Consider the following 20,092-nt stretch of genomic DNA (forward strand, 5'->3'; position numbering starts at 1 on the left):
GACCATACATTGGACAGCCCTGGGATAGAGGATAGCCCGCATCATCGCTGTATAGTACCATCACTGGTTTAATACAACGGTTGACGACGACGACGACGTCGATGACGATGCGCGTGGTGGTAATTTCTGTGTCCATGCAATACCTATCTTTCTTCGTCGATTCCTTTGCGTTCGCTTTGTGGCCTGGTGGCGGTGTACACTGTTCTGTCTGCTACCAGCTGTTAGTTTTTGTGCGGACTCCGTCGGAATCAAGTCAACCTTTTCGGTCGCTCCGACTCCGTGCGCGTGGCCTCCGTCCGTGTTTTGCTTAAAGCTTCTTACTCTTACTTTATACTGGTTCTGTGGTGATTCCTTTCCAAGTCTCACGACTCATAACTGCGGACGGTTGTGCTTCTTGTGTTTCGTCTCTGTGTGTACAAATATGGTAACCACGGCGCGGCAGTGTCCCTGAAGGTTTGCTAATCTTGTCGGGATAAAGTGCAACTTGTAGGAAGTCAATACGGTGTGTGCTTATGTCATCTCTCCTTGGAGGGCAGTGTCAGTGAATCAAAAGCTAGATATCAATCGGTTTGCCGCAAAGGTACAAACCCAAATCCATTCTAACTACGTTTCATCGGCGATTAACTGGGCAGCTCTGTGGCTACGCTTTAGACACAGAAAGGTGTGAATATTTACCGTTGTCCGATGTGAAGTGATAATAATACATACAACAAAAGCCCCTGGAGCTAACAAAATCTGACGTCGACCATCAGTGTTCAGTAGATACGCGGCACGGCGTGTAGGAATGCGCGTATACGACGAGACCTGAGCTACTGTTGCACTTTCATTGTTCGACGAGCATCGGTCAGCCATCGGCTGGCATACCTCTCAGGGCATACCTATCAGCTCATCAGAGGCGACCGACCAGAGCAGAGAGCGGAGTGTTTTGATTTGCACGGTGTAATTTTCCTCCGCATTGAGGTGTTTTTACATTTTGGGAAGCGACGCGACCGTTTCGATTCATGGTGTCATTACTGGAAAGCATGTAACGTTCTAAATATGAACGCACCCAAGAATGGGTGGCATCTATCTATTTAATATATAGGATGACCACGTTACGAATTATTCGAAATGTTTCTGCAGGATGTTTTTTTTTTCAGAAAATTTTACTTGAGATTATTCAAACATTTATTCAGGAATTGATTAAAATTTTGTATCAAAAAACCTTTAGGAGTCCATCCAATTGTTCCTTCAATAAATCGTCTAGCAATTACTGGGTAATTGTCTCTGAAACCAGGCCGCCATTTACATAAAGTCTGGGATTTCCAATTTTTCTTGCTTATTCGCTAGAATATGGGTCTATACTTTCCCTTCATAGAAATGTGAAGTTTTGTATATGTTACAACAATAATTTTTGAGATATTATGCAACCAACTAGGCGCAATTCGATGAAACATCGTTATTTTTGTCACCTTGTCAGCCTCTTGGCAAACGAGGGGTCCATCAATTCAACCCAACCAAAGTGATTTTCATCCTCTTTTTTTATTATATTCTTGCCAATAAGCAAGAATAATTTGAAATCCCAGACTTTATGTAAATGGCGGCCTGGTTTCAGCTAGAATTACCCACTACAGACACGGATTTCTACAGATTTTTTTCCAGGAATTCGCAAATAAAACTCTCCTGTGATTCTCCTTAGGGATTCCTCACGGGATTGTTTCCTGGATTCCTCATGGGGTTTCTTCAGAAACTCCTCTAAGAATTCCTCCAGGGATTCACCCGGGAATTTCTTCTACGATTCTTTCACGAATAACTTCCGGGATTATTTAAAAAATGCCTCCAAGCACTCTTCGTGGGATTCGTTCGGGAATTCCTCCTGGAATTCTTTCAGAAAACTCCTCCACGAACTGCTTAGAGATTCCCTTAGAAATTCCTCTTCACATTGCTTCCGAGATTCCTCCTGGGGTTTCTTCAGGAGCTCCTACAGCGATTCCTCCAAGAGTTTAGGATTCCTTCAGGATTTCCTCATGAATTTCAGCGATTTCTTCAATGCTTCCTCTAGGGATTTCTTCAGAAACTCCTTCTGGAATTCCTTTCTTCCTGGGATTTCTCCAGGAATTCCTCTAAAAATTCTGCTAGAGATTCCTCTAGGGATTCCTCCAAGTATTCCTCTAGATATACCCCAGGAATTCCACCAAGAATACCTCCAGGTATTACTCCAGAATTTTCTCCAGAAATTCATCCATGAATTCCTTCGGAAAGTCTTACAGCAATTCGTCCAGGAATTTCTCCTGGAAATCCTCGGAAGTACTCCAAGAATTCCTTTGGGATTTCTCCGGCAAATCCTCCTGGAATTCCGCCAGGAATTTGTTTAGAAGTTCCTCCAGGCATTCTTTCTGAGGTTCCTCCAGAAATTGCTTCAGGATTTCATACAGGGATTTTTCCAAGAATTTCCCGGGGATCCTTCCAAAAATTTCTCCAAAAACATCTCTAAGGATTTCTCCCGGAATTTCTCAAGAGTTTTCTTCTGAAATTTCTCCAGGGATGCCTCCCAGAATTCTTCTAGAGAATACTCCAGGAATCAATGTATGGACTTCAGGATTTCTCCCAGGGTTTGCTCCACGAATTCTTTGAGGAATTTCTGCAGTTAGTTCTCCAGGAATTTCTCCTGGAATTCCTCCAGGGTTTCCTACAGGTATTCTGGCAGGATTGCCTTCAGGAATTCTTCAACGGATTCATTCCGGGATTTCTCTAGAAACTTATCCAGGGAATTGCTCCAGGGATGCCTTCAGGATTTCTTCTCATTATTTCTTAAGAAATTCCTTCAGGGATTTCGCCCAGAATTTCTCTAGCTGTTTCTCCAGGAATTCCTCCAAATATACTTTCAGAAATTCCTCCAAGGATTCCGCCAGGAATTTCTCCAGAAGTTGCTCCAGGTTTTCCTCCAGAAATTCCTCTAGGAATTGCTGCGGGGATTTTTCCAGGAATTCCTCTAGGGATTTCTCCATAAATTCCTCTAGAAATTTCACCAGCAATTCATCCGAAAAATTCTCCAAGAATTCCTTTCATATTTGCTCTAAGGAGGCAATTTATCCAGGGACTCTTCCAGGGTTTACTGCAGGCATACTTGCAGGAACTCCTCTAGGGATTTCTCCAGGAATTCCTTCTGCGGTTGCTCCAAGAGTTCTTTCAGGGATCGCCCTAGGAATTTCTGTAGTGATTCGTTCAGAAATTTCATTCTGCATCTTTACAAAAACTTATTCAAGGGCTCGGTCAGAAATTTCAGGCATCCGTTTATCATCTTTTCCAGGGATTCCTCCAAGATTTTTTTCCAGAATTACCTGAAGATTTTTTCAATAACTTGAAAAATTTCTACAGGAATTCCTAAAGCGATTTGAATTGGAATACTTTGAGATAATTTTAGAGGGATACACTGCCGTCACTGGCATAAAAGTCCCATCTTTGCTGACATTCCTATTCATATGGGACTGTTTTGCGAGTGGGGGCAGTACAGCAGTAAGGAAATTCTCCAAGAAGCCATCTAGAAATTCTTTCACAATAATCTCGAAAATCTCTTTAAGGAGTTCATCCGCAGATTTTTTCAGGAATCCACCCATGCACTCCACCAAGAATATCCCCTGCAGCTCTTGCAAAGGAGTTTCTTCAGAAATTTGTCCTGCAATTCTTTCAGGAATATAAACTGTTATTCTTTTACAGTCGGTGTTACTTTCGTACATGCTAGAAGCGTTTTCAGGATTTTTCAGGAATTCACCCAGAGAAGACTCTTTGGGAATTCTCCCATGGTTTCCTCCCGAAATTTCTCCAGAAAATGCTCTACGAATTCCTAAAGACCTTTTTTTTTTAATACATTCCAGCTATTCGCCCAGGAAGTCCTTCAGGTGAAGTCCTGGATTTTTCCAAGAATTCCATCATTTGAGAGTTCTCCGAAAATAATTCTTCAAGAATTTCTCCAGGCATTCTCAATTGTTTTTGATTCCGAGAAAATATGAGGGAACAAGTCTTCCCAGGGATCAAGTCCCCTCAGTCCTCCCCTACTCTATTCGGCAAACTTTTAGACAAAACCACAAGGCAAAAGTCGTCCATACATCGTTTCTCGATTGCATGCTTCTGAGCTGAGAAAATAGCAAGTGAGTGTAACTCTTTGCAAGTGAGTGTAACTCTTTGCAAGTGAGTGTTCCCATCCCTGCTGAGATGAGTATAAGCAGTATATGAGTATATAAAACTGTGTTTAAAGAAATTCCGGCAAGGATGTACTAGGAACAATGCAACTGAAGGGTAATTATTTGAGGAACAGAGATCCAGGCTATTTCAAGATTGCTAATAAGCTTAGATAAATTGGATGATTAATTATTGAAAAAGCTCCAGTATTTCATAAAAGACATTATGTAGATATTTTCAAAAAATCTTCGGAGGGGTTTCAATTGTGTTCTACTGGAGAAAATTTTGAAGGAAATCATGAGGAATATTCTGAGTTAATCCTAAAAAGAGTTCGTAATTTCCGAAAGTGTTCAGCTATGATTAGTTGCGATAGTTTTGAAAATATTAACAAATATAAGCTCGAGAAGAGAGAATGCACAAGTAAAGAAAAAACCTTAATCTTCTGAATAAAAAAAACGTCGGAACCAAACGTGTTACCGTAATCCGGGATCAAATTGATCACTTTAAAACAACTTTCGCGGAGAACATAAGTAGCAATTCTAATGTTGCCAAAAGAATTTCTGTAAAGTCAGTACCCGGTGGATCTCCATGAAACTACGTGATCTGAATTTTGTTTAACAAATTTAAACTTAAGTTAAATAACTACAAAAAATAAAAAAAAACTGAAATTGCCACTTTGGGGCGAAATTGATCACCATACAATTTTTTGTTTTGTTTTGAGAGACTTTACCCAGAAAAGGCATTTTTCTCCACCATACAATTGAACATCAGTTAGAAAGGATTTTTTTTCCGCTTAATTTCTCAATTTCTCTACTAAACCCGAATAGCGCGTAAAACTCTTACAACTAGTGAATTTAGCTGTTAAAATGCAAAATAACATTTTGAAAATGCCCTATAAACGCCTAAAGGAAGGCAATTTCCATTAAAATAAGTGATTTTTATCAGAATTAATGACTATTTCATTGAAGAATGACATTTAATAAACTGATTCAAGTTCAGAATAGCTACATATTTTCACAATCAAGGCTTCGCAAAAATGTTATAACAGAAAATTTACGGGAAGTCCTAGTGGCAATGGGTTGTTTGGTGCCAATGATTTCAGCTAAGTGAGAAACACATTGAAAATTCATAAAAATATATAGCAGAACTAACTTTTTTCTAAAAAATTAAAGCTTCACACTCATCTCTAGACATGTATGGACCAGATGAGGTAAGAAGCTGAAGATCATTACAACGTTTAGAAGTTCCTAGCATGGAACAACAATGTACTACCTGAATGATCAATTTCACCCCGCTGATCAGTTTGACCCCGGTTTACGGTACGTTTAGTTATAAAAAATACATAGTTGGTATGAATTTGCTGGCCTGCAGCCCCTCTCCCCCCTCCTCTAGCTACGCCAATGGCCATCAGCTCTGCACCTTCCTAAGGTTTCATGGATGGGGGTATTCTCTTTAACCAATCGGTAGTCTTGATCCTTACAGATTAAAACCATGTAGCCGGACTTGTAGATAAGGTTGTTTAATTTGGGTTTTATCGACTCGTTTCACTGTTGAACTACTCTGAGCAGAAATGCTGTTACTGAAGTGAATTGGACGGCGGGAAAGTCTTTGGGTATAGACGAGTGCACCGATGAACATTTTTTTGACAGCACAGTGGGGTCGACTCTCAACAACTTCTACTCAGAGATGCATCACCAAAATGCGCTGATAATATTTTTCTTTGATTTCTTACATAAATTTACATTTAAAGTGATGCATATGCATATAGTTAATGCCCTTACCCAAATTTTTGCAACTTCATCGCAAAAACTAGATGCAATAAATTAAACAAAATTTCTGCTGGGTAGAAGTTGTTGAGAGTCGACCCCGCTGTGGTGTCAAAATTCGCTGTCCGAGTGAACTTTCAGCGAGCGGTGCACTCGTCTATTATCTCGACCTACACGCTTTTAGCCATATCACTATAGCTGATTCCAGCTGTCTCCTTCATAGGTGGGTTTTGTTTTTCAGAGACGTTGTTTAACCCCTTCGGGACGACTTTTTTCACCAACCTCGCCGCTGTAGAACACGTCAGCGAGGTGCAAATGACCCCACCGTCCTGAAAGGGTTAAAGGCGCACGGTTTGAGGGCATTTTTGATTTTTCTCCTACTGAACAACTATGAACACGCCCCACCCAACTAACAATCACTCATTTAACAGGCACCATTATGACGAATTAATTCAGCATAATGTTGAAAAACATTTGAATTATTTTCACGTACAACATATGTTCGGGTTTTGTTCACATAAATTTGGAGAAGTTATAAAGCATCATGTTGTGCACCAACTTAATTTTTTGTTGTTCAAAGCCTTTTACAAATGTACAAGAAAGTTGTTATTAAGCTTTGGCAAAAATGACTGAAAATAAATAAAATGCAAAAATGTTGAACTCTCACGAGTGTAATTATTTGCTCTCATGTTGAGAACACCTATTATAAAATAAGAATTACATATAAAATTACCGTAAACCGGGGTCAAATTGATCAGCGGGGTGAAATTGATCACTCGGGTACTACATTGTAATTCCGTACTAGGAACTCTTAAGCGTCGTAATGATCTAAAACATTTTACGTCATCTGATTCGTTGATGTCTAGAGATGAGTGTAGACTTTTAATTTTTTAGAAAAAAGTTAGTTTTGCCTTATTTTTTCAAGGAATTTGCAATGTATTTTTCATTTAGCTGAAACCATTGCTACTAAACAATCAATTGCTAATTGGACTTCCCGTGAATTCTCAGTTTTAACATTTTTGTGGAGCCTTGGTTGGGATGTTATGCAGCTAATCAGAATATGGCATAGTTTTAAAATAGTCCATTTTATGAAGAAATAGTCATTGCGTACCTTTAGGCGTTTAAGGGGAAATTTAAAATTTCAATTTTGCATTTAAAGTATTAAATTCACTAGTTGTAAGATTTTAGACGCGTTATTCGGTTTTTGAAGAGCGAAATTAAGTGGTGAAGGAAATTTTCCTTTCCAACCGATGCTTAATTGTGTACTGATCAATTTCGCCCCAAAGTGGCATTTCCAAAATTTTGATATTTGAACTTATTTAACTTAAAGTTTAAATTTGTTGAACAAAATTCTGTCACATGGTTCCATGGAGATCCGCTGGGTACTGGTTTTACAGAAATTCTTTTGGCAATATTTGAACAGACACTGATGTTATCCGCAAAAGTTGTTTTAAAGCGATCAATTTGACCCCGGATTACGGTACCTAAATCCGGATTAGAACTCGAGACCTGTCGATTGCCAGCCGCATGCCTTCCTATCTGCGCCATCCTAGAGATGGTGAGATGCAGCTCCCAAAGCAAACCATAATCTTCCCATGACTCAATAATAATCACTCCTGAACTTATGTTCAGCAGTGGTGAATTAACACAGCACGTGGTAATCAACTGAACAACGCCTTATACTTCAACAGCTGCTCAGCTCAAAACACGTGTTTTCCATTCTGATTTCGCTGTCAGTATTTTTATCGCACGGTAAGAAAACTTGTATCGAATGCGGCCAAAAAGTGTTGGTCCTTATTGAAGATATTGTTTTCAGACGTACTAATTGCGATATGAATATGTTTTTATTTTTATTATTAAATATCGATATTTATAAATATATAACAAAATGTGATGCGGTATGGTCTTGGACATGGTGCATTCACAGCACCTGTTCAGGTAATCTACTCATGCTCAGTCAAAGATCCGTAAAGCATTTTTTTATTTATGCTTAAGTCATGGAATCTTGATATTATGTTCAATAAATAGTGCATAAGGATGTTTAGGGATACTTGAAATGTGTCGTTTTCTGAATGCTGTTTGGTTATCTAGGAGACTGTGGGAATAATATTCAGTAAACACTACAGCACTGCAATGTCAAATGCATCGATCCAAGCGTCTCGTACAATCGAACTGCTGCGGAAGATAAAAAATATAATAATCAAGGTACAAGATATCTTGTCACAGACTAATAATAATAAATAAGTGCCTGATTTTTACGTTGATTACGTCTCTTGGCACACAATGTTAAACTACATAATTCTATTCTGTTTTATTTTATGTGATTCGTTTAAAATTTTGGTTTTTTAATAACTTGGTTGTCTAAATAGTTTTAGCCATGATTTATCCCATTATCCAAACAAAGTTCCGAGTCAAACTATGACGGGCTGAAGGCGTTTATTTGACAAGTGAAAAGCACATTGTTCAGGAGCATATGCTTATCGATACATCAGCTTAATAAAATGCAGACAAATGCTTTGTTAAGGCTCAAGCATCCGTCATCATTTTCCGGAAAACAAAAAGCAGTTTTCTCGCTGCAAATCAAAACAAGGATCATGAAAATATATTCACTGCATTATATTCCTCATGTGGAGTACAGTGAATATATTTTCATAGCATAAACTTTTGTTTTGAACGAAAAAAACTGCTTTCAAATGTTTGATGATGACGATGATTTCAATGACGAAAAGTTCAACGTTAAACTCTTTTTTGGGCTGCAAAACGGTGAGTCGATAAGGAGAGCGTCCAATATAGCTCTGGTCCTCACAAGTTCCTACCTCATGCTTCCACGGGTCAAGCGATGACAAAGACCGCCAGCTAAGAGTTGTGTGCTTAGCTGGTAATGCAGCCTGGGCACTGTTGTCCTTCTGACTTCAGCTAGATTGAGGAGGTACGATCCGAGTGTCTGTTCACCAAGGAGGTGCGGCTCAAACAGCGTCTGTTCTGGCATCCAGCGGCTGAGTAAGAAACGCTGCACCACGCCCAGCTAGATCCAAGGTGGTAGCCCCATCAGCGTGGTCGTTCCAGTGTTGGTTGGGACGTTAAACAGAACTGGCACGATGGCCCTCCGGCGAGACAGGAGTGTTGGCGTAGGCCCAATAAGCCACCCGTAAAAATCCCCATTGCGAATAACATAGGAGAAAATACGACTCGATACAATCGGCAAAGACCCACGCGACGAAATAAGGACTACGATTGGAAACTTGGAACATGGAATTGCAAGTCACTAGGTTTCGCAGGATGTGACAGGATAATCTACGACGAACTACATCCCCGCAACTTCGACATCGTGGCGTTGCAGGAACTTTGTTGGACTGGACAGAAAGTGTGGAAAAGCGGCTACCTTCTACCAGAGCTGTGGCACCACTAATGAACTGGGAACAGGATTTATAGTGTTGGGCAAGATGCGACAACGTGTGATCGGGTGGCAGCCGATCAACGCAAGGATGTGCATGTTGAGAGTTAAGGGCCGTTTCTTCAACTACAGCATCATCAACGTCCACTGCCCACACGAAGGGAGACCCGATGACGAGAAAGAAGCGTTCTACGCGCAGTTAGAGCAAACATACGATGGTTGCTCGCCGCGTGACGTGAAAATCGTTGTCGGCGACATGAACGCGCAGGTAGGAAGGGAGGAAATGTACAGACCGGTAATCGGGCGAAACAGCCTGCACGCCGTATCGAATGATAACGGCCAGCGATGCGTAAACTTTGCAGCCTCCCGTGGTATGGTAGTCCGAAGCACCTTCTTCCCACGCAAAGATATCCACAAAGCCACCTGGAGATCACCCGACCACCAAACAGAAAACCAAATCGACCACGTTCTAATCGACGGTAATTTCTTCTCGGATATAACCAACGTCCGCACATACCGCAGTGCGAATATAGATTCGGATCACTACTTAGTCGCTGTATGCATGCGCTCAAAACTTTCGACAGTTATCACCACGCGTCGAAGTCGAACGCCGCGGCTCAACATCGAGCAACTTCGTAACGTAGAAGTGGCTCAAGACTACGCGCAGCATTTAGCAGTGGCCCTACCAACGGAAGAGCAGCTTGGCGCAGCTACACTTGAAGATGGCTGGAGGGACATCCGATCCGCCATAGGTAGTACCTCGGCTACAGCACTAGGCTTCGCAACTCCGAATCACAGAAACGACTGGTACGACGGCGAATGTGAACAGTTGAAAAACGAGAAGAATGCAGCATGGGTGAGAATGCTGCAACACCGTACGAGAGCGAATGAGGCACGTTACAAACAGGCGCGGAACAGGCAGAACTCAGTCTTCCGGATGAAGAAGCGCCAGCAGGAAGAACGAGATCGCGAAGCGATGGAAGAGCTGTACCGCGCTAAGGACACACGAAAGTTCTACGAGAAGCTGAACCGCTCGCGCAGAGGCTTTGTGGCACAAGCCGACATGTACCGAGATAATCACGGGAATATTCTCACGAGCGAGCGTGAGGTGGTCGAGAGGTGGCGGCAGCATTACGATGAGCACCTCAATGGCGACGTTGCAAGTACCGAAGGTGGCGTGGTAACCGATCTAGGAGTATGTGCACAGGACGAAAGACTTCCGGTCCCTGACCTTCAAGAGATTGAGGAGGAGGTTGGCCGGTTGAAAAACAACAAAGCCGCTGGAGCAGATCAACTACCAAGCGAGCTTCTAAAATACGGTGGAGAAGCACTGGTGAGAGCACTACACTGGGTCATTACCAAGATTTGGGAGGAGGAAGTATTACCGGAGGAATGGATGGAAGGTATCGTGTGTCCCATCTACAAAAAGGGCGACAAGTTGGATTGCGGAAACTACCGTGCGATCACACTACTGAGCGCTGCCTACAAGATACTCTCCCAAATTTTATGCCGCCGTCTATCACCGATTGCAAGAGAGTTCGTGGGGCAATATCAGGCTGGATTCATGGGTGAACGCGCTACAACGGACCAGATATTCGCCATCCGCCAGGTGTTGCAGAAATGCCGCGAATACAACGTGCCCACACATCACTTGTTCATCGATTTCAAGTCGGCGTATGATACAATCGATCGAGAACAGCTATGGCAGATTATGCACGAATACGGATTCCCGGATAAACTGATACGGTTGATCAAGGCGACGATGGATCGAGTGATGTGCGTAGTTCGAGTATCAGGGACACTCTCGAGTCCCTTCGAATCTCGCAGAGGGTTACGGCAAGGTGATGGTCTTTCGTGCTTGCTGTTCAACATTGCTTTGGAGGGTGTAATAAGAAGAGCGGGGATAAACACGAGTGGGACGATTTTCACGAGGTCCGTTCAGCTGCTTGGTTTCGCCGATGATATTGATATTATTGCTCGTAAATTTGAGACGATGGCGGAAACGTACATCCGACTAAAGAGTGAAGCCAGGCGAATCGGATTAGTCATTAATGTGTCGAAGACAAAGTACATGATGGCAAAGGGCTCCAGGGAGGAATCACCGCGCCCGCCACCCCGAATTCATATCGACGGTGATGAAATCGAGGCGGTTGAAGAATTCGTGTACTTGGGCTCACTGGTGACTGCCGACAACGACACCAGCTTGAGCTTGAGCTTGAGCTTGATTGACCGCCCGTGGATGCTACTCCAGTATCGCCAGACCAGCTACACTCACACAAGGACCAATGAGATAACTGCCGGGGACTAGCAGGCATCTTCAGTGTGTGAGCGTTGGTGATCTTCTATTTTTAGGCGACAATGGCGCCTGCCACGTCAGGTTGCAGGTCAATGTGGGGAAGGGGTAAGGAAGTGATGATTGCATGCGTTTGTATCCACATCTGGCCGAATATACCTCTGCGCCAGCACAAATTCATGCGGATGTTGGAGTGTTGGTGGGAATTGGTTGGCAGAAGGTTCACACATTGGTGTGTGGATACCAGGGGAAGGTGATAGAATTGTGTGTTTTTATTATTTTGAAGATGTGCGGCACAGTTCGCTTGATTGCATAACTTGTAGGCGTTTTCTAATAGGATTGTGACACTGTGCTGTGAAAGTTTGGAAGAAAGGGAAACGGCTTTTTCAACCCGTTTCTGTTCTAGCGACGGCTATGAACATGTTTATATACATGAGTTGTATATGTAGAGAGCAGAGAGAAAGTATATAGAAAGATACAAAGTAGGAGGAAAGGGACGGGCCAGGGATTGAACCCAGGACCTTCTGCATATAAATCAGAAGCGGTAGCCACTAGACCACCAAGCCCGTCTTGCCGACAACGACACCAGCAGAGAAATTCAGAGGCGCATTGTGGCAGGAAATCGTGCCTACTTTGGACTCCGCAGAACTCTACGATCGAATAAAGTTCGCCGTAACACGAAGTTAACCATCTACAAAACGTTGATTAGACCGGTCGTCCTCTATGGGCACGAAACATGGACCCTACGTGCAGAGGACCAACGCGCCCTTGGAGTTTTCGAACGGAAGGTGTTGCGTACCATCTACGGCGGAGTGCAGATGGAAGACGGGACCTGGAGAAGGCGAATGAACCACGAGCTGCATCAGCTGCTGGGAGAACCAACCATCGTCCATACCGCGAAAATCGGGAGGCTACGGTGGGCGGGTCACGTCATCAGGATGTCGGATAGCAACCCGACTAAAATGGTTCTCGAGAGTCATCCGACCGGTACAAGAAGACGTGGAGCGCAGCGAGCTAGGTGGGTCGACCAAGTGGAGGACGATCTGCGGACCCTACGCAGAGTGCGGAACTGGAGACAAACAGCCATGGACCGAGTGGAATGGAGGCGGCTACTATGTACAGCAGAGGCCACCCCGGCCTTAGCCTGACCGGTAAGGTAAACTCTTTTGTTAAGGAATCAATGCTTGTCGAATAAATTTCTTGTTAAACTTTTGAAAAGTGTTTTAATTTATATTGTTGATACCGATGAGAAAAGTCGAACATTGACTATTTTCTCAATAGAAAAATCATTTATACAGTGATGTGTAGAGCATAATTTTAGTTCAGCTAGCATTACCATTATCAAGCTACAATTCAGCAAGTTTGCTTGGTTGTGACTTGCAATTGTTTGTTGGGCATGCGGAAAGTGCGATTGAAATATTACTACAAAAATACAAGAAAAATTTTAAAGTTCATGGATTGAAATTCCTTGATGTCACTTGCATTTGAATGCATCATGTGCAAATAAGAAACCCATTTTTAATGCATCATTAGACATGCCGCAAAAAATTAAGTGTTTAAAGCTTTATCCGCAGACAAACAAACGTATCACTTGGAACAAAGTGCAATTATAAAATCATCGTCACGAAAGTATAATCGCCCAATGCTGAATACGCTGTGTTTCGCAAACCCACTGAGTAGATGACGATAGTGCGCAAACGTCAAACAGGAGCAAAAGTGCTGCGAGTGCCATGAGCGAGAAATTTGCGAACTACAGAATATTTGAATAGTCCGTTAAAAAGGGAAACGATAGGAAGTGGGTAGAATGAGACACCTGTTTGTGCTTTAATAATAATTTAGAGTTTTCCTAATTTCAATAGCGTTAGCGTTAGCGTAGTTACGGTATACTCCGTAGATTGGATACTAGAGTTTTCCTAATTTCAATAGATGCGAAAACTGAGTCGAATCATTCTCACATATTTAGAACGTCGCATGCTTTCTTAATTGTTTAAATTTGATTCGGTTCGTCTATCGCCCGCTATCCAGTTTCGGTCATGGTGACGTCCACCCTTCCCTCACCGCACGAGGAGGAACAGGAAAGAGAAAGAGTTAAACTTTCGCGTTGTCATTTAATTCAACAAGTGAACTATACTTCCACTGTTTGTACATAATAGTCACCACTAGCGTACTAGGTAGGAAGCGTACATTTGTTGTTGCTACTGCTGAATGAATTATTTCACTGCGATCAGCGATGTACGCGAAAATTGTGGCTTTATTTTATTCCCAACTGAAAATGCATCAACCAGCTCGGCCGAATGACTGGAATACATTACAACTTCAGTTCGGTAACCGATTTTGCGGTACGCGCGCGCGAACAGGCTGGACTATGCTACTGTGTACAAGAAGATTCGATCGAAACAGTTTCAGATACGTATGATAGTGAGGGGCTTTTTTTTGTTTCAACAGTGTGAATCGAATTGCTAGCCATCAGAATCAGAGCCGATGATTCATAACTTTTCGTAGTACGAAAACAACAGTCAACTTGATAACAGATAATTACCCGTTCACTTGTTAACAAGATAAAGATATTTGAACAATATCGCAAAAGGAATGCGAAGAATCTATATTTCCGTTTATTTTATTGTACGGATCAAAAACTGACACCTGCGATGGAAAAGTTTTAGAATGCAAGATTTAAGATTATTTGTTAATCAAATTCTCCAAAATGATTTTCATTTTAGAATCTCGAATACTTCAATAATGCATTACTCTGAAATAATATGACCTACTTTTAATCATTTATTCATTTAAAATTTAAAAATTAAAATTTTAAAATTAAAATTTAAAATTAAAATTTGAAATTTTAAATGAATAAATGATTAAAAAATAAAATTTTAAAATTTTCGCACTTACAATATTAGGAAAGTTTTAATAATTGTAAATACGAAAAATATATGTATGATCTTTTGAATGCTTGTTAAAAATACATGTCATCCATATATTTTTTCATATTTAATGCTTGTAGGGTTGCTAGATGTAAAAATTAATAATAAATCCGGTTGGTTTACATCTGTTTACATAAGGTGTCGTTCAAATGAACGGTAATGCATTAAGGATTTCAAATATACCTTCTTGAACGATACCGAATTATGGTGGCCTAACTGTTGTGTTTAATATAAAACAGGCGTGTTCTTAAAATAGCAAAGAAAAAATCATCGCCCATTAAAGAAGAAAACTCGCGACCGACCGGCTTGACGTGGGAGCTCGGTGTTGGTGACACATAGTAGTAGTGCATCGAATGGACGGGACGCGCAGTCCACTGACTGTGAAGCTGTGAAGTGCACACGGAAAGTAATCCAGCAGAAGAAAAAAGGGTGAAGTGAGAAGGCGTGGTGTGAACGTGAAGTGAGAGGAGCAGCTGTGTAGTAACAGCAACATCAGCATCGAAAAAAAACGGAGAAAAAAATAACACAAAACAACAGTCACCACGATGGCACTGCACCAGAACAGTCAGGAGGTCGGCGTACAAGATTTTGTACTGCTCGATGTGGTAACGATGGAGAACTTCATGGCCAACTTGAAGAAAAGGTAAGAACATGGCGGGTGGGGGACAGCAACGGGAAAGAATGCACGATCCCAACCAGTTGTAACATAAAATATGCGTGTAATTAACATGTGTTCAGCACGATCAATTTTAAGTGAATCGCAGAGCAATACATATGCATGTAGTACATACTTTAAAACATGCTATATTGGTGCAGTTTACAATGGATCACTAAAATAACTAAAACGACCGCTATGAAATGAACAGATAGCGCCACCGTAGCCTTGTGTGTTTGACGTAACTCGACTGCTGTCACTGTGTTACCGTCCATATACGGTGGCGTTTTTGTTTTGATGCGGTGAGTAACGGAAAAGTCAGCTTCAATGATCCATTTATACCTCGAGAAAACACTAAATCCTTTTATACTTCTCGGATTAGATTCTTATACCTTCAGATCTCTTCAGATGTTTGTTTTCAGTAATAAAATGTAAAGGTGTATTTATACTGTTGGTCATAATGCCGAGCAATGACCATTTTGGTCCGACATTCATCCAATACATATCACGGTGTGTCTGGTAGAACAAATTTATTACAAAAAAATGGGCATCGCTAATTTTTACGCTACGTGAAAGTTGACGCTACCAGCTTCCATTCCAGCCCAACATCGAAATATTCCATCGGGGGAACTTTTTCATATAAAAATTGGGTATATTTGTTAAGTAGAAATAGGGATTTATTTGGAACCGTGCATTTTGTATGGGGAAAAACAGTATTCTGAAAAAGTTGTTCGGGATCCCTCGCTGGATTTTTTTGAGGGACCCTGCAAATGAAAGCTGAAAGCCTCTATTTTTGAATAGCGAAAAATTTGACGATGCCTATTTTTTTGTTATAAACTTTTCCCATACCCACGCCGTGATATCTGATGATCACTTAAGCAGTTAGAGTGCCAAAACGTTCCTCAGTAGCATGGTCAGGAAGAACAACATATGCTCAAAGAAGCATTTTTATTGTTGATAATGTAGTGAACTGCTCCATAATGTAATGAACTGTCCACCGTTAGCGAGTCTCCAGATAGGCTTGTGGATAAATCATCCGGAGTAGGTAATGAGTCATTCGGGGTAATGGATCATTCGGGGTAATGGAATCCGGGGTAATGGAATTCGGGGTAATGGAATTTGGGGTAATGGAATTCGGGGAAATGTCCTAAAGCCGGATTCGTTCAGCTTAATATTTGTCCTAATCCTTTGACCTTAAAATGTATCATTATTCTCATATTTTGATTTTTTTTTCTACATTTTGTTTATATTCTATAAAAAAAAGTTCAATGTTGCACAAACCTCATATTGCCACTGCGTTTTTTTTTGTTCAGGTCCAAGTCCCCGTTTGAAGTGTATGAAAAACCGATTTTAGAAAAAAATCTCACTAGTTAGTTTTACGATGTGTGTTGCCTTATAAACCAAGTCGAACGTTCCGTCCGCGAGTTATGCTCGGTCTTACGTATGCCACTGTGTTTTTAAATGTGAATGCAATATAAATACATATGTCGCTAAATGACAAATTCAATGTCGAAATATTCAATTACATAATATGCATATAAATATTTCGATATTATATCAATATAAATAAAAATGAAATGGTGTTTGAATGTCACGAATAGGCTAGGAAACGGGCTAACGGATTCCAAAAATACTTCCACTATTGTATTCGTGCAGGGCTTGTTAACCCGAGCAGAAGGGCATACCTTACAAATACCATGCGAAGAGCATCATGTGCTCTAATACCATTGTTATTGCTGCGGTATTCAACGAAATGTTATGAGAACATCACAATAACAGTTGGAGGTATTTGAGCAGAATTTGGTATTGATGTAGTATTTGTTGAATTAGCAATGAAAACAACCGAAGAACAAGATTTGCTATTACATAATGAAGGCATCGAACATATGAAACATTTAATAACAAGAAATGTTATTGGTTTGTTATTCAATAACTTTGGGATAACAAATACATCATTTGAAATTTTAGGTATGCATTCATTATTGAAATAACAAGACTTGTTTTGGTATTCGTTTTTGTTATTTTGCCTCTTATTACCACCTAATGAAGGGCATATCAAGGTATGGTAGTATTGAAGATAAATACCTTGATATGTCATTCACTTGTTATTTTCTTCTATTCGGGAAGTTTGTAAATTGTTGTAAACACGTTGGGCGCCAAATACGAAAAATAATTCTTATTTATGCAACGAGTTACAAAATGATGATTTTTACAGAACGAGTTGTACATTTATCCAACGAGGCTTCCTTTTGTAGGAATTTCAAGAAGATTTCCTGAGTAAAACTCAGAATGGATTAATAAAGAAATTCTAAATCATAATAAAGCACCTCAAGTAAGACACCTCATACAGTGTTCGTACAGCAATTTTTTCACCAAAATAATTTTTCATTCAAGCGTTCATAACTTTTTTATACGTTAATCAAATACGCTGAAATTTTGACCGATCATAAACAATACATTAAAACCACCGACGAACCGACGTGACAGCTAGAACAAATATATTCAAATTTGTTGTCCCCGACGCCATGATGAAAAATAGCCGAACACTACCGCCTCCTCTATAACGGTTCGCGTTGTTTTGGTAGCATGATTCCAAACCCCCGTGTATTCATATAGGAAGAGGTTCGTGTCTGCGCTGATTTGATAGAAGCGTTCGCTCGCTTCGCCCCCTTAAAACGCGAAGAAATTCAATATCTTTGCTTGGAGTGGATGAATTCAAATGAATTTTTGACACAAACTGCAAAAATCTCTACAGTTTCAGATAAGGAGGGTGTCGTTCGCCGCACAGTGCTGGAAATCAGTGTATCGGGTCTGTTTTACCCCATTTTCTCTTTTTCTCACCTTTTTGGAAAAATCCTGGAGTGCAAAATAAATGATTTATTTAGTTTGTGTTTGTATAAAAACTTCCGTAGTATCGAATGGAGCTGGTTTGGCTTACCACAGGGCCTTAAAAATTGAAATATTTTCAAATTACCCAGACATCCCCTTTTTCTTTAAAATTTCACATGCTTCTCCACCAGAAGTGGAACGCAAACCATAAGAGCAGGACCAATCCTATGTCAAATTGCCGATACTGTGGAAGTTTTTACACAAATACGAGTGAAATTAAGCATTTATTTTGAACACCAGGCGGGAATAGATGAGGATATTCTCAAAAATGTGTGAGAAAGAGAGAGTGGGGTAAAACGAGTTCAATACTCTGATTTCCAGCATCGTGCGGCAAATGACACCCTCCTTATCTGAAACTGTAGAGATTATTACAGTTTGTGTAAAAATTCATTCGAAATTATCCACTCCGAGCTGAGATATTGAATTTTTTCGCGTTTTATACATATTTTTTCCCACTGTGCGTCGGTTCGTCGGTGTTAAAACTCCATTGTTAAAATTTTGAGCAAGATCGAATAAGTTTTCTGGAAATTATAGAACTTTTAGTAAAACTTGTGACATTTTTTAACAAATTTTTCAAACAATATATCTTCATATGTAATTTATAAAACTTTTTCATTTTTTGTTGTGCTACAGCTTATATCTAAGGCATCTTTGTTTGAAGTTTTATATTTAGTACAAAAAAATATGAAAAATCTGCATATGTCTTATTTGAAAATTTATCATATTTTGATCAATAAAAGCGCCAAGTGTTTTCAACTTCTTAAAACATTCTTAAGGACAGACTTGTAAGAATCTCAAAATGGCCATCACAATGGTCGACCGTTTCACCTACTCACGATCTCGAGCGCACAAATCTCTTCGTAAACAAACCTAGCGCACCTGATGTTCTTATTTTAAGCTTATTACAACTGAGCAATAACAGAATAATAAAATGCACTGTTGTTTGAAGCTTGCTTCTTGAGATTTGTGCGTCTGAAGTTCTGGCGCACTGTTGAAGCGGGATTTCAAGACGTTTGTCCTTAATGTAATATTTTTTTTAAAGGACCTACTAAACCACATACTCTGCGGTCCTATGTATTGTTCGTTCAATTAATGCACTTTTATTAGTGGAAAACGTTTGGCAGATTATATGTGTAAATTATGGTGGATTTATAAACATCGTCAACTAGTTTTATAACCGTCAGAAAACTTATTCAATCTCGCTCAAAATTTTACCAATGGAGCTTCAATATGGTTTATGATTGGTCGAAATTTCAGCGTTTTATATTGATGTATAAAAAAAGTTATGAACATTTTAATGAAAAATTGTTTTGACGAAAAATTTGCTATAATGACAATTGCTTGATACACTGTAGGACTTCAAAAAGGAATATAAAAAGCGACATTCGGGTTAATACCAGAAAAAAAACTCTTGGACCCATGAGTCAGGAACTCTTTAAGGCATCCAAACAAAAATTTCTCTCCCGCGATGAGCTAACTGGCTAGATAGCGGGTTAAACATCTCGTTAAAGAAGATAAAAAAACTTTCCATCGAGTTCCGGAGTTAATCGAGCGGAATTGTACGACAAAGAAGTAGAGGAATCCCAGAATGATCATCTTAGGGAAACCTCAAAGCAGTTCTGGATGAATTTCTAGAGTTTACTCATCTAATCCAATCTAATCTAATACATACGCAGACAGTACGAGGAAGCATCTTGGAAGATAAGTAGGATAGATTACGCCTCATTATTTTTGTCAGTATTGATGCTTGTAGCATAACAAAACTGTGATGCAAACGTCAAAGTGGCCAGGTCTACTGCGTTGTGTTTACCGCATGACTCTCAAAGCATCTCTTGAATCTACAGGGGAGAAAAGATGCGTGGATAAACGCTCCGAGTTGTGTGGTCAGTGTATAGAATATATCTATTAGCATGGTTCAAAAAATTATTTTTGCTCCACACCGCTTATTCGATTCGTAACCAGATTCTATGCCTTCTCCCAAAATTTGAGCTCATTTGGTTTAAGATTGAGACT

General features: G+C 40.3%; 1 protein-coding gene across 9 annotated transcripts in view; it reads left to right on the forward strand.

Moving 5' to 3' along the window:
- Positions 1 to 200: 200 nt before the first annotated feature.
- Positions 201 to 20,092, forward strand: part of LOC109425117 (unconventional myosin ID-like) — a 70,976-nt gene continuing 51,084 nt past the window's right edge. Inside the window, exons 1-2 of one of the 9 annotated variants that reach the window (XM_062850912.1) lie at positions 201 to 580; positions 14,775 to 15,178. In XM_062850912.1, coding sequence (XP_062706896.1) covers positions 15,081 to 15,178 — 98 coding nt within the window. In that variant the 5' untranslated portion in view covers positions 201 to 580; positions 14,775 to 15,080. Of the gene's footprint in view, positions 662 to 14,774; positions 15,179 to 20,092 lie in introns of all 9 variants that reach the window. The other 8 variants (XM_062850913.1, XM_062850914.1, XM_062850916.1 and 5 more) reach the window with 8 other exon arrangements.

Source organism: Aedes albopictus, chromosome 2 (assembly GCF_035046485.1).
Source record: "Aedes albopictus strain Foshan chromosome 2, AalbF5, whole genome shotgun sequence".
In the NCBI taxonomy this organism is placed as follows: Eukaryota; Metazoa; Arthropoda; class Insecta; order Diptera; family Culicidae; genus Aedes; species Aedes albopictus.